We start from the raw sequence: 12,819 nt of genomic DNA, 5'->3' as shown, positions 1-12,819 counted from the left end.
CTTGATCCGATCATCCAAATTTATCCCAAATAAGTATAAAAAATAGTGATACTAATTAAGAATTTTATACCATTTTTATATAATTATTTAAGAAAACTTTAGGAAAATGTTGGATATAGCAAATGGATTCTCTACTTGGAATCGCAACTTTATTTAGTTAGTTAATTGGAATAGATTTCAATTAGATTCCACAATATTTTCTATATAGAAAATTAGATAGCTCTCATTTTTTTTTACCTGAAGCTTTTCAAATATTTTACTCAATATAAATATAAAATAGAAATCTAAAAAAAGAAACTTTTGGATAAATGTTGGACAGAGAAAAAATAATTTGTCTGGGTTTCCCATCTAGAATTGTACTTTAGGCGAACGTTGAACGGAAAAAATGGAATCTGTCTGGGTTTCCTTAGTTAGAATAGCACTTTTGAAACATTATGCCTCTAATCCGAATCTTCATAGATTTCCCAATCGGAATCTATCATTTTTTGGAAGATCAGAATAGATTCCAACCAGATATTAGAAAATTCTCTATGCGGGAACTTATCCGTTGAATTCTTCTTCGCAACTGCCGTGAGCGCGATGATTCTCGCAATTAGCGGATTTCACGAATCTGCTGTTCGCGGAAACGCTGACGGGAAAAGATAGATGGGCCGGATTAAATTTCATCCTTGACGGTAATTTTTTCATTTAATTTCGCGACAGAGGCAACCCGGCGGTTGACGCCCGGTATCGCGCGCTCGCACTCCTCGCGGATGGGGTCGATGATAAAACGTGTGAATTTTTTTTATGACACCATTCGAGAACGCGTTCGCGAGTACGTAAGCCGCGATAAACTCGGCGTTACACTCGCGTCGGAGCGACATTTAATGCAACAAGATTGCAACGAACGGGCCGCCTATCGGCCCGCCAACTTAACGTCTTTATGTCACTCTAGTAACAATCTGAACTTTACGACGATATTACCACGACGGGACAAACTATTTGGGCGCGATCCAGAGACTTTATAGGAAGTTTCGCAATTTTACTATCGGCTCTCTTTTATCTACCGCGCGTCTATCTGCAAGTGAAATATCGTCTACGACATGGCGGCACCGGTGGCGGCGACAGTGGCTCGCGGTGTCTAAGAGACATCTAGTAAATGTCAATCTGGAATATTTATCGCGGCGGATAGCCGCCGCGCGAGCCGTCTCGGCGATTTTCATGCGCGTGGATGGGTCACGGTGCTTTGTACGTGCCACGGCATATATTTCCCCGGATACTTTATGCTCTTGATTCACGACTCAATATTTCCAAATTTTACTATCGCCGGCTCCGTACTATCCTTGCAGCCCTTGACACGCATCTGAGTGCACTATCGACGTCCGCGGATGATCCCCCGAGCGCCGTCAGGAACTTGAGTTATCGGGTGCAAGCGGAAGTCGCTCCAGGTGCTGCACGTACTTTACAAGATACCAATTTACTCTTCGATAAGAGTACGCTTTAGATACATTCGTATATTAGTTTTTACTCGCCGGGAGTTCATCTGTTAAGATGCTACTTTTCAAGAGCGTCGAATGATATATCGTTGCGCTCGTTTAAAGGTTTGTAAAAATTGGTCGAATCGCATACGGGTTTATTAATTTGAAAGATGAATTATTTTACGGAACCGGATGTTTGAAAGGTGACAAAAAATGGTGAATAATGATGGCAGATATTTTAATGGAACGTGACATGTATATTGTTTTCTTATTACACATACACGCACACACTTTCACAGACCTTTTGTCAAAATACAGCTAAAAGCCGTGACTTTTTTAACATATCAATGAATCATTTCATACGTTCCTTTGCTCTAATTCGCACTTACATGTTCATTGTATTTGCTATTTCAATTACTAACTTTATTAATTTCATTATTATTCCGATTTTAATTTTTAATTTATTATTTCTGTCGATTTTAAGGTTTTTGGCTGCACCATGTGAATGTTTTATACAATCCTTCAATATCATACAATTTCGTTAGAGGAAACCAGGGCTAGTTGGCTAAAGAAGTATGTTGGCTGATTGATTATTTTTTTTGTTTTTTTAACAGAGTGTAGAATCGAGCAAGATTTCATAACTATCTTTGACATGTTTGAAATTTTTGCTTGCTCTATTCTGTAATCTGTTAGGAAATAATAGGAATAATCAATTAACCAACTTATCTCTTCAGTCAACTAGCCCAGGCCTCCCCTACATTTAAAATGTATCTCTGTACATGTAAATATATGTATAGTCAATCACAGGACGGTTGCTCAGACACTTTTTCTCAATAAACTTTGGAACGCATCCCGCGTCCAATAAGAAAATTCGTTTTTTAATCATTCTCAGGAGATATATTTTTCTATTAGACATGAAATGTGTTGCGAAACTCATCGAAAAAAATTTGCAACCATTCTGTGATTGACTGTATGTGTATAACGAAGAAAAAAAAGGTGTTACATTCAAGTAAATAATTACTCCAGTAGTTCTGATCAAATTTTTTATTTGGATTAAATAAGTATTATTTGAATTTAGCACCTTTTGCTTACATTCGAGTGTAATATACTTATTTGATCCAAGTAAAATTTACTTGAGCCAAATGAAGATTTGCTTAGAATTATTAAAAATAATTATTTATTTTAACGTAGCACTTTTTTTTAGTAGTATACACTAAAAAGGGAGTCAAGTGCACGCGAATAACCATTCTTTTTAAATATTAAAATAATTGCTTCTGCGAAGATTATTATATTAAACATTAATTCTGAGCTATACTAATTTAATCTTGTATTCTCCAAAAAAAATAATGATATTAAAAGGTTAACGCCAAGTGAGCTAAAAGCCATATTTTTAATTAAAAATATGACTGAAAACGAATTCGTCGGCAAAAATGGCCAAACTTTTGTAAGCCCCTGTACTAAAAAAGGGAGCAAAATGAGACCATTAGTGATACATTTGCAACTTTTCGCCTATGTCCGCGGCACCGTTTGTCGAGATCGACGAATGCAATGGACCTTTGCGTTGCACGCGGATTACTTTACAAGCAAATTAAACTTTACGCAGCAGGTCTTCGCTCGAACGCCCGTATATGTACATTTATGATGAGAGCCCGACGACGACGACGGGCGTGTGTCAGGCTTGGCGCGGCTTGGGATCGAGGAGTATCTGACTTGCTAATTTCCTGTTTCAGGAACCAAGTTCCTCTGCAGCGAGGTGATAGCACTAATAAGGAGCGAGGTGGACGACATTTGCCTGCAAATCATAAACTTCGAGGACCTGAGCTCGCAACCGCCTCCGCAGCCCGCGATACCGCCGCCGAGTCAGGCCAACAACAGACTCGCGACACGCTGTATGTTCCAATTTTATTCGTTCTACTTGTCGATGTACGCGCGAGAGCGCACGCGTTCGAATTTTCGCACGAAAGTCCGCCGCGAAATCCGCGCTGTTTCCTACTTTTCCGCGCTTTTCAGCCTTTTTCCGTGTCACAAGAAACTCCCCGTCGCTAGTGCACATGTGAAATTCCGAAGCGGGCGAAACTTTATTTAATCCAGGCAAAGAGAAGAAGCACGAAATTTGGCAATCGATCGCACATGATCGTGATACGGGCGTGTGCAGCCGCGCAATTACAGACCGATCCCTCGCAGTTCAATTCCTCCTCCGGTCTCGTCGTACGGTCAGATCAAACGATTACTTCGTCTGTAACATTTACACGATATCCTGGCCAAGACATTTCGTGCCTCCTACACATATAACTTCCTGCGGCTTTTAAACATCGCTATCATTATTTCCTGCCCGCTGCACCGTCCGTTATAAGACATCGCCGCTGACATTCGGGGCCGCCTCGTTCACAAGTGGGACATGTGGCACGTAGGCTACTCTCATTGTGACGATCATTATTACGAGCATAGATCCAGGTCAGGTGTATCCGCATAATGAGTCGCGTTACAATCCTGCGGAAATTCGGACGAGTTCTTTCGTGTGCGCAATTACATCGCGTATAACCCCGCGCGCTGTCATTCTCGCGCGTGTGCGCGCACTCCTACATTATTTCTCTTATTGGAATTCGGGACCTTTTCGCGAATTTCGTACGATCTGTCCGTTATCCATAAATCCGCCTCTGCTAATGCACACATGACATTTCCGTGCGAATACGATGTCTCCGTAATTGTACTTCGCCCTTGTTGCCAATGCAGATACTTTGCGGGATGTGCGAAGATGTCTGCACGCTGCTGCTCTTCCACATAATCAGTCAGTACTTGTAAACCTTCCTACGGTCATTACGGTCATCATAGGAAATAGAATTATCGAGATATGTCAACTTGGAACGAAACGTGTCCTAATGATCATCGGAAGTAGATCCTTGTTGTCCAAGTGGAGTCGCAGCATTCCGGGATGTATTCACGGAAAAAAAAGATTACCTTCAGTAGCTAAATGGGTTGCAATATATGGACGTCCAAAACTGTAGAAGCGCAAGCAATTTTAATTGCTGCAGTATTATCGTAAATAATCTTTAAGATAGTACGTTTGCTGCTGCAGCAGAAGAACTTGCTATTGCAGCAATCAAAATTGTTCACACTGCTAAAGCTTTAGGTATCCACATGTTACAACTAATTTAACTATTGCAGCAAATCTTTTTTTTCTGTATTCGTGTATTTCGGATTAAAGTTAAACAAACGAATGAATTGGATCACGTAAAATAAGTAATCGTGATTAATCGTAAATTGTCTTTATTAACGAAGCACAGTCGCATTCTTCGCATTTTTCAATTTCAACACGGTTCGATTCTCTCTCTCTCTCTCTCTCTCTCTCTCTTTCGATGGCTTTCATACAAAAGCTATTTAATTATTTATTAAAGCGATCCACGAACGCGTTGAACGTTTCGCTATAAATTTTTCATCATCTTCCCGAGCCAATCTAGAGCGTGTATGCATGCATACGTGTATGCATATGTGCGTACGGAGGACGGGACACGTGGTCGCGTTTTATATCGGGAGTGCTCGCGAAACTATTTTTAGAATGACGCTGCAGAGCGCTGGACGTGTGTGGCGCGCCTAACGGTTAACCCTGACCCGGTAATAAATGTTATGCCCTCGAATAGGTAGCTATAGGCACCTTACCTCCTGGTTGATAATCCGCCCCCTAAGCAGCTCAGCTGATGGTTAGAGACCCGTAACAGAAATCGATCGGGGTGGAAAGTCGCGTAGCGTAAAAGCGTTACCTCGAGGAAATGCCTCTTTTACACAGGCGTCACGCACGGGGAAAATCGATGTGAACCGAACGCGATTACTTCTTTCCTTTATCCTTTTACGTTTTTAAAGCGCACACCGGGCTTTTATTTTCAACAAGATCTTCCTTGTTGGAGAAATCGCGTTGGGATAATACGGGGGAGATTTATTTCAAAAAGGGAAAACGTCGGTTTTAACGTTTAATTAATTTTTTATAGATTTTATTTAAGCGCGCATCGGTATATTTTTTTCGTATATATTACGTCTTCCTTATAATTCTATATTGAATACAAAGTTAGAAAGTGAGAGGAATAGAGGAACGAGAGAGGGAGAGTGACTGGGATATGACGTATACGTTTAATTTTGGATACGAGGCACGACTAATATGCAATTGCGTATAATTGAACGTTCGGTACCACTTCAACTCGTTTAAGTCGCCAATATATAATAACTGAATGCACAGGAATTCTGAAAGGCCGATATAATCCGTAATCGATAGTTTGTACAGAGTTTGAAATTGTTCGTTGAAGCTTGGGCTGTTCGTCTTTGGGTTCATCAAAGTGTAACTTAATAAGCGGATATATAGTGTAATCCATCATCCAAATAAAGCTATTGCCCGATTTCGTAATTAGCGCAATTAATAATCATTAAATATTTATCCAATAGATTATATGTCTCGAAACATTCGACATCTTGCTGTACCGTAATTCGCGAAATCTCGGGACTTTAGACGATAATTTCATAAAATTTTTAATTGCAAACGTCGTCTAGAATTGCCTTGCTGAAAATTGTATTTCAAGTTATTTACTTTGATTCGTCCTATATTTCATAATCCCCAGCTTCCATATTTGTCTTCATCTATTTTCTTCTTACGAGCTGTCTTCTCTCTCTCTCTCTCTCTCTTCCTTCCTCTCTTTCTCTCTCCTTATTTTTGAATCAGTATGAAGTCGACGTGGTTAATAAGTTAGATCGATGTTACATAAGGGAATACCATAGGACGACCCTATTCATTCGCATCCTAACAACATATTATTCCGGTAGACGAACTGCGGCGAGCGAGGTTTTCTCGTTTAATAACAATCGATATCAGCGTGCACTCGGGAAGATTACAGCCACCGTATCCAATCACCAGCACTCTTTGCCCATCTCCTCTTCATCGCTCTTTCTCTTCGACGCGCGTCCACCATGAACGATAACGGTTGTAATCTCTTTTTTTCTTTCTCCCCAAGTATGCTTCCATCTGAGCGGGAATATTTTTTAATTAGAATCCCTTTGTTGAGCTTCGCGTTTTAAACCTTTTCCGCTTCCCCTATCGCCTGCACGCATTTACATACTGAAATTGAACATGACGAACAAAAAGTTCGCATACGCGCCCTTTCTTCGGTAATCGCATTTTTGTAGCGCGCTTTGATGCAGTCGCAAGCGCGTCGCGAGCACGTCGATTGTCGATTGATGAATGATGATGAATCTTGACGGCATGCTGTTCACCCGGCAAATTGAATATGTCAACTTGGCCTCGAAGAAGCTTCGAATCCGCGCGAGAGAACGACACAAGAATGGTGTCTCTCTTATATTTCGCGCGTCGCTTTCTGCTCGCCGACGCGATCCATACGCATGTATTATATCATGCGCGTCGTTTTTCGCTCCTAAGGTCGATGAATTTTGTCGATGATGCTGTATCGAACGGCTAGGTTCAAAGAGAGTCCCGAGAGACATAATATTTGAGCAGAAAGTTCAACGGCCACGGTTGGCGCGAAATCAAGCAACATAGAACAGAAGCGCAGATTGCACATTCTGCTGTCATCTGTGTGCCAGACGCGCCGACCATACGTCACACGACAAATTAAAAGTACGACGTTGACTGACTTATCTTTGTAAAGTATTCTTGTCGTGTAGCGTTGCAAATGGATTTTCCAACGTGACGTGACACCTTCGATGAGACGAATGTGACGAAATGGCTTGACGAGGTTAAACCGATCATTACCTTCCTGCAGCGCGTATATATCGCTCGAATTATTTTAACGTTTCGACAGAATTCGAGGTATTAAGTATCAATTATCGTCAACATTAAACATCAAATGCATAACGTCAATATAAATTATTACAACCTTCGGGCGATTTAATTGTTCGTAAGTGAGAAAAATAATGCGGATCCTGCGAACAAAGGCGTTGGTGTCCGTCGCGTTGAAAAAAACGAGAAAGAAAAACAATACTCTCACGGCACTAAGTTCGTAAGGAATCACATCAAGTAACATACGTTATCGCGCGAGATGATTATCAGCTTTAAAGAGAGTTTAACCGGATTGCTTAATTGGGCTTAGCCACATGCACATGTCGCTCCGTGAGACTGACCGTGTCAGGCATTACATTTGCGCTCCGCACATTTACGTCCTGCATATTTACCCTGCATGTTTTGCGTGTATTAGCGCCACGCGTCGGGGGTTTGTAGATAATAAAAATTACACACACTATACACACGACCGTACGCGTATATCGGCCGCGAGACGTTGTCGTAATCGCCGCTTCTTGTGAGAACGGCGACGACGACGTTATGCAAAGTGCCGCGCTTCTCGCCTCTCACCACCGCTAACACTAACTACTAACAGTACTAATGAGATTCAATGACGTTGACTCGAGCAGTCGACAGGGCAAGGGCGTCCTTCCGGGCTGGTCTGTCGAGAACCGGTGTCGTTGGTCCACCGAGGGTCAGGAACCGACCGCGCACGGCGGCTAATTTACCTCATCGACTTGCTGACGGGACCATCCTCGACGAGGACGCCTCTGAAAACTGGTGAGTCACTTGTTTGGCGATTCTGAGCGGCGCCAAGCGCGAATCTTGGCGGCTTCCACTTTAATTCAACTCGCTTTTAATACAACGACATAATAAAATCTTCTCTCTAGGCCTTTTGCCGTGAATCGAAAACGACACGGATTCTCAATATCAGTGAAATAAAACGATGGGCTTTAATATTAGACGTTATAATCGGTTGAAAGTAAGATTTTATGTGTGTAATGTGTTTCATAATTCTTAACTTCTGTATATTGTTTATAAATTTCTCTTTGTAGAAATTTAACAATGAAACTTTTTATGAATTTTCCTTTGAATTAAGACGCTCAAATGCTCGATTACATTGGGAATTTCTTGATCGGTAATAACCTGTTATAGGGTGTATCTTTGGGGAGTACAGAATCTAATTAAGTAGCATCGCACGGCAATCAGAGTAACGAAGCGCGCGGCTCTCTCACCTCACTAATGATATTGCATTGCATCGTGATGCGTCGGCGATATCGCGACGATGAGTCGAGCAATCAGCGGGCTAACGGATGGCCTTTTGGGTAGCTCGTTACCCGATCGATTACCGCACAAAGTAGCCAGGAAGACAGTGCGAACTAACCTACATTCTCGGTGCCAATTACTTAGAAACTTTAAATACGGCTTTATAAGTCGCAATGAGAGATATAGATCAACGCGAACTAGACGACTTGAGCGAAAGAAATTCTCAGAATTTGTATACATTTGTACCGTGGACTATTTTGAAATACATAAATAATTACAAAGTTAACGCTTGGACAAACTCGCTTTCGAACCATTTCAAATAAAAGCAAAGGAGGTAAAAACAATGCTTTTCTCTTGGAATTAAGAAAATTTAAGTATCTTCCATTTCTTCGTTGACTGCTTTTTAACTTTTTGGTATTTTTGATTCTTTGAGGTGCAAACGTAAGGAAACATATAGAAATGAAACGCAAACAATGTTCAAATTCTTTCTTTTTCAAATCAGACGCCAGATTAGCGAATGACGTAGCCGTTAAGTGTCTGCCCCTTCAACTTTCCTCGAATTCTCTTCCGTCATTCTCAACGTTTGTTTTCTTAAACGAATTCGATTGACAAATTGCCCTGCATACTGGATGTCTCAAACTTCTCGTGCTTTCGCTTCCTATCCACGATAGGAGCGACTGGGAACGTCTTTGAACAACTTAGGGTCGATTTATTTAGTCTATCCGAAAAGAAACTCAATTCGAGCGCGTTGCGCTAGGGTCTATTGTCCTAATTCTGAGTAACATCTTCGAGACATGATGGACTTTTGATTACGACTGGACTTTGTCGAAACCGCGCTTGAGTAAACATGTCCATTGGGGTAAACGTCAGACTGACGGAAAGATCGACAAACAACCAACGAACCGTCGGCTGCACCGAACCTGCTCAACGTGATTCATAGATATTATAAACTCGGGGGGGGGGGGCCAATTTCTTATTTATTGTGCTTTCATCCGCCCTGTGGCTCAGCTTCTTCTCGCGCCGAGGATGCAATTCGTCATTGACGTTATAACGTTAATATCCCGACGCGCTTTTTTCTTCTCTCCAAATATCCCTCGCAAATCTATTTCGACTCTATCGAGATACTATCGAAAAATGAGTTAGGGCTGCTCGCGGCAAAAAATGCACGAACAATAATTCACCAGCGGTATGTACATCTTCCTCCTGGGTGAATATAACCAGTCAAGAGCGTGTTTAATAAGTAACGATAAATCAAAGTGGGTCGGCGTTTACAAAATTCGGTGGCGTGGTCAACTGAATTACGGTACGTATATGAAATACGACGGGGCAATACCGCGAAGAGGCGCCCTTTGCAAAAATTCGCCGCGTCTATAAATTTGCGGCCGTTGGCTCGAGTGCGGTCGCGACTTATACTCAAAGTTTTCCATATTATCTCGTCCGAGATGCTTAACCCTTTTAGTGCCAGAGCCGATATATCGGCCCGCACCTTGTAGCGCTTTACTATTCGCATTGCGAGAGATCTCTATCAAAATAAATTTAAAATACGTTATAAATAGTCTAATTTCATTACGAGAGAATTAAAATAAATAATTTTTAAATATTGCTTTTCGTTTGGTTTTTATGAGCCTTTTACCAAATCCTAGTAAAATCGGCCGGTTATCTTCGCATAAGCACCTCTTTTTCGCCCGGCACTAAAAGGGTTAATATCTCGCGCATTCCGCGAAACGGCTGACATTTCATTTCGGAGTCACGTTTTGTTTTATGATAGCTTCGTTTCGGAAAAGGGACACGTATATCCCGCGCCTGTCCCGGGAAAATATCCCGTCGAAGGATCGATATTGATATCGCGTCACCGGCTGGCATTTCCCGATTCGGGTTCACCTGATCTCACTGGCAGGCGCGCTGCGACATCCATACGATCGCGAGCGTGCTCGCAACACGCTCGAGTAAACAACCGGGTGTCCCGGAAACCCGCGACCGAGGGCTACGCAAGAATCCGGTAAACAACGATCGTCTTCCTCGGGCCGTGTGATCGATACTTCCGCCCCGTAGCCGATTACGCTTCGTTACGCGCGCACACGAGTTCTCCGCTTCGGATAAAGAAATTTCCATCGATCGGCCCGTCGCTGCCGATTTACGAGCGTCGAGGCGCTCGTTACGACGCCAAACGCCGAGAACAAATCTACGTACCCTCTTTATTCCCGGAGCATGACGCCGCATTCTACCCCGAACTTATTTCCGTGCTCTCTGTGGGAGCGGCCGATCCGATCGATATTCCTCCCCAGGAACAATTTCGGCCGTGGCAATTGTACTGCCGCAACAATTCCGAACGAATCTTGCCGGGCGATCCGACCGTCCCAGCGGTACTATCTCGTCGAATTGCTCTTTTAACACGCGCGGTTTTCTCTCACTTACTCGTTGTATATTTCGTTTTGTATCTTTCACTTTTTGTTGCCGCTCGCTAACAGTTTCCGCTGCTCGGTTCTGACTCTCCGATTAAAAACCTTCGCGATGTATTAGGAAATAATAAACTCGGACGGGGGGAAATATTAAATCAAGAGTCTCACGGTCTATATAATCGTCGCATTCGTTCGCGGGAGAAGAATTACAATGAATCGGTTGTCGTCGTCGTCTATTTTCGGGCCGGAAAAAATACGGAGTAATATCTAGGTATCGACAGACATTAATTACGCGATACCGGGAACATACCGTAATCTCATAATATGTGTTGCGGCTCGACGGGAATTTAATTTTATCCTCCATTTGTCTCCGGATGATAACGCGAGAAGTTTTCCGCACCGTTAGGCCTTTCGAAAGTTCAGCGTGTACGGTCGTAAAAAGGACGGAAAAATATGTTTTCGCCGGGATTTTCAATAAAAGACACCTGAGTCTCTCTTTAAGCCGCCGTCGCCGTTACCTCGTACTCGGAGACACGTAATTTCTACCTCAAGGCACAACTATCGGTGAAGAAATATCATAAACAACCGAAACTGGATTTACCGCGCCTTGCTATGAATCAATAAGTGGGCTCCGCTTGGCTCGCTCCTTCCCGCGTCTTTGATGAATAATACAAGTAATCAAAGCACGACTCAGTATGTATAAATCGAATTTACTCGAAACTCATCGCAGTGCCGCCATGCATTTTCATGAAGGACGTTAAAAACGCCCGGTATAATCTGCCTGGAATACCGTCGACGTGTTATCGGCGTGCCGTCGATACGCTCGAATAACGTTACACGTTCTCACAATCGCGGAAATACGCCTATCGCGCTGAGAGTGCAACAGATAGAAATTCCTCCCGTTTCCTTTTTCTCTTTTTGGTTCAACTTCAGGAAATTACCTGTCAAAGTTCGTTACGGTATTTGCAAATTATCTTGCGTCGCGCTCTTAGATTTCATTGCGCCTCCGACCTTGAAACTTTCCGCATTCAGTTGTCACGTATGTTTAAAGACAACGGGGTAGAGAGCTGTCGGGGGTGGCGGCGGTTCAGGGTTGCAAGCTCGTGCACGGCACGCAACGCGGCTTAGTCGACGGCATAAACCACCTCGAGGACCGGGAAGCACGAAAAACGACAGAGAATAATGCGATCGCGTCTACGACCTTGAAGCAGACAGAAACTAACGGAGACAGGGTCGCGTCGGGTGGCCCCCCTTCTTCTTCAAGGTGAACCCGCCTCGCGTGCAACGCTCGACCGTTCGCTCGCGACGACGTGTTACAATCGAAAAGCCGCTCTAATCGAGCCGCGGACACGCGTGACGAAGATAGATGCCGTGGAAAATGCGAGCTTGCATTGACCGTGCGCGCGCACACCATGAGCGCTCGCGATAAACTCGGAATGAACAGAGACCGCGCGATTTCATATCGGTGCCGACCGTGCAATCGGTATCGCGATGTGCGCGTTCGCATTTCGTCACATTTGCCGCCGCGAGAAAATAAATGCTCCATTTTCCGCTCACGCTGAGTTTTATTAGAGTAAAATGCGCGTGTGCACACAGTCAGGCGGAAAAGTCGCAATATCTTTTTTTCCAAAGAGTCTCACCCGTATTCGATAGGAGAATTCGTCTCGTTCGGCAATTCTCGAAAGATGAATTCTCCTATTGGATACCAAATACGTTCCGAAACTCATAGAGAGAGAAATATCGGAGGAAAATATTATATACTTTTTACTACTCTTCGTTTCTCTCCTCCTTCTCTTCGATATTTTTATCTTCTGATATATTTAATAATGTAAGATAATGGCGTTGAGCTCGCTTTCTACCGGCGCGCCATGATATCCGAAAGTTCCCGCCTTGTTGCAACATTTACTGTAATACATATCGC

General features: G+C 43.0%; 1 protein-coding gene across 16 annotated transcripts in view; it reads left to right on the top strand.

The window, feature by feature from the left end:
• Window positions 1-12,819, top strand: part of LOC106743890 (potassium voltage-gated channel subfamily H member 6) — a 114,799-nt gene that overhangs the window by 37,492 nt on the left and 64,488 nt on the right. For 14 of the 16 annotated variants that reach the window (XM_014618149.1, XM_014618157.1, XM_014618159.1 and 11 more), the window contains exons 4-5: window positions 3,188-3,346; window positions 7,863-8,013. In XM_014618149.1, the coding sequence (XP_014473635.1) occupies window positions 3,188-3,346; window positions 7,863-8,013 (310 nt within the window). The remainder of the gene's footprint in view (window positions 1-3,187; window positions 3,347-7,862; window positions 8,014-12,819) is intronic. The other 2 variants (XM_014618151.1, XM_014618161.1) reach the window with 1 other exon arrangement.

Source organism: Dinoponera quadriceps, unplaced genomic scaffold (genome assembly GCF_001313825.1).
Source record: "Dinoponera quadriceps isolate SergipeBrazil2010 unplaced genomic scaffold, ASM131382v1 scaffold1070, whole genome shotgun sequence".
Taxonomy (NCBI): domain Eukaryota; kingdom Metazoa; phylum Arthropoda; class Insecta; order Hymenoptera; family Formicidae; genus Dinoponera; species Dinoponera quadriceps.
The sequence above is the reverse complement of the archived record's forward strand: the minus strand, read 5'-3'. Positions and strand labels throughout refer to the sequence as shown.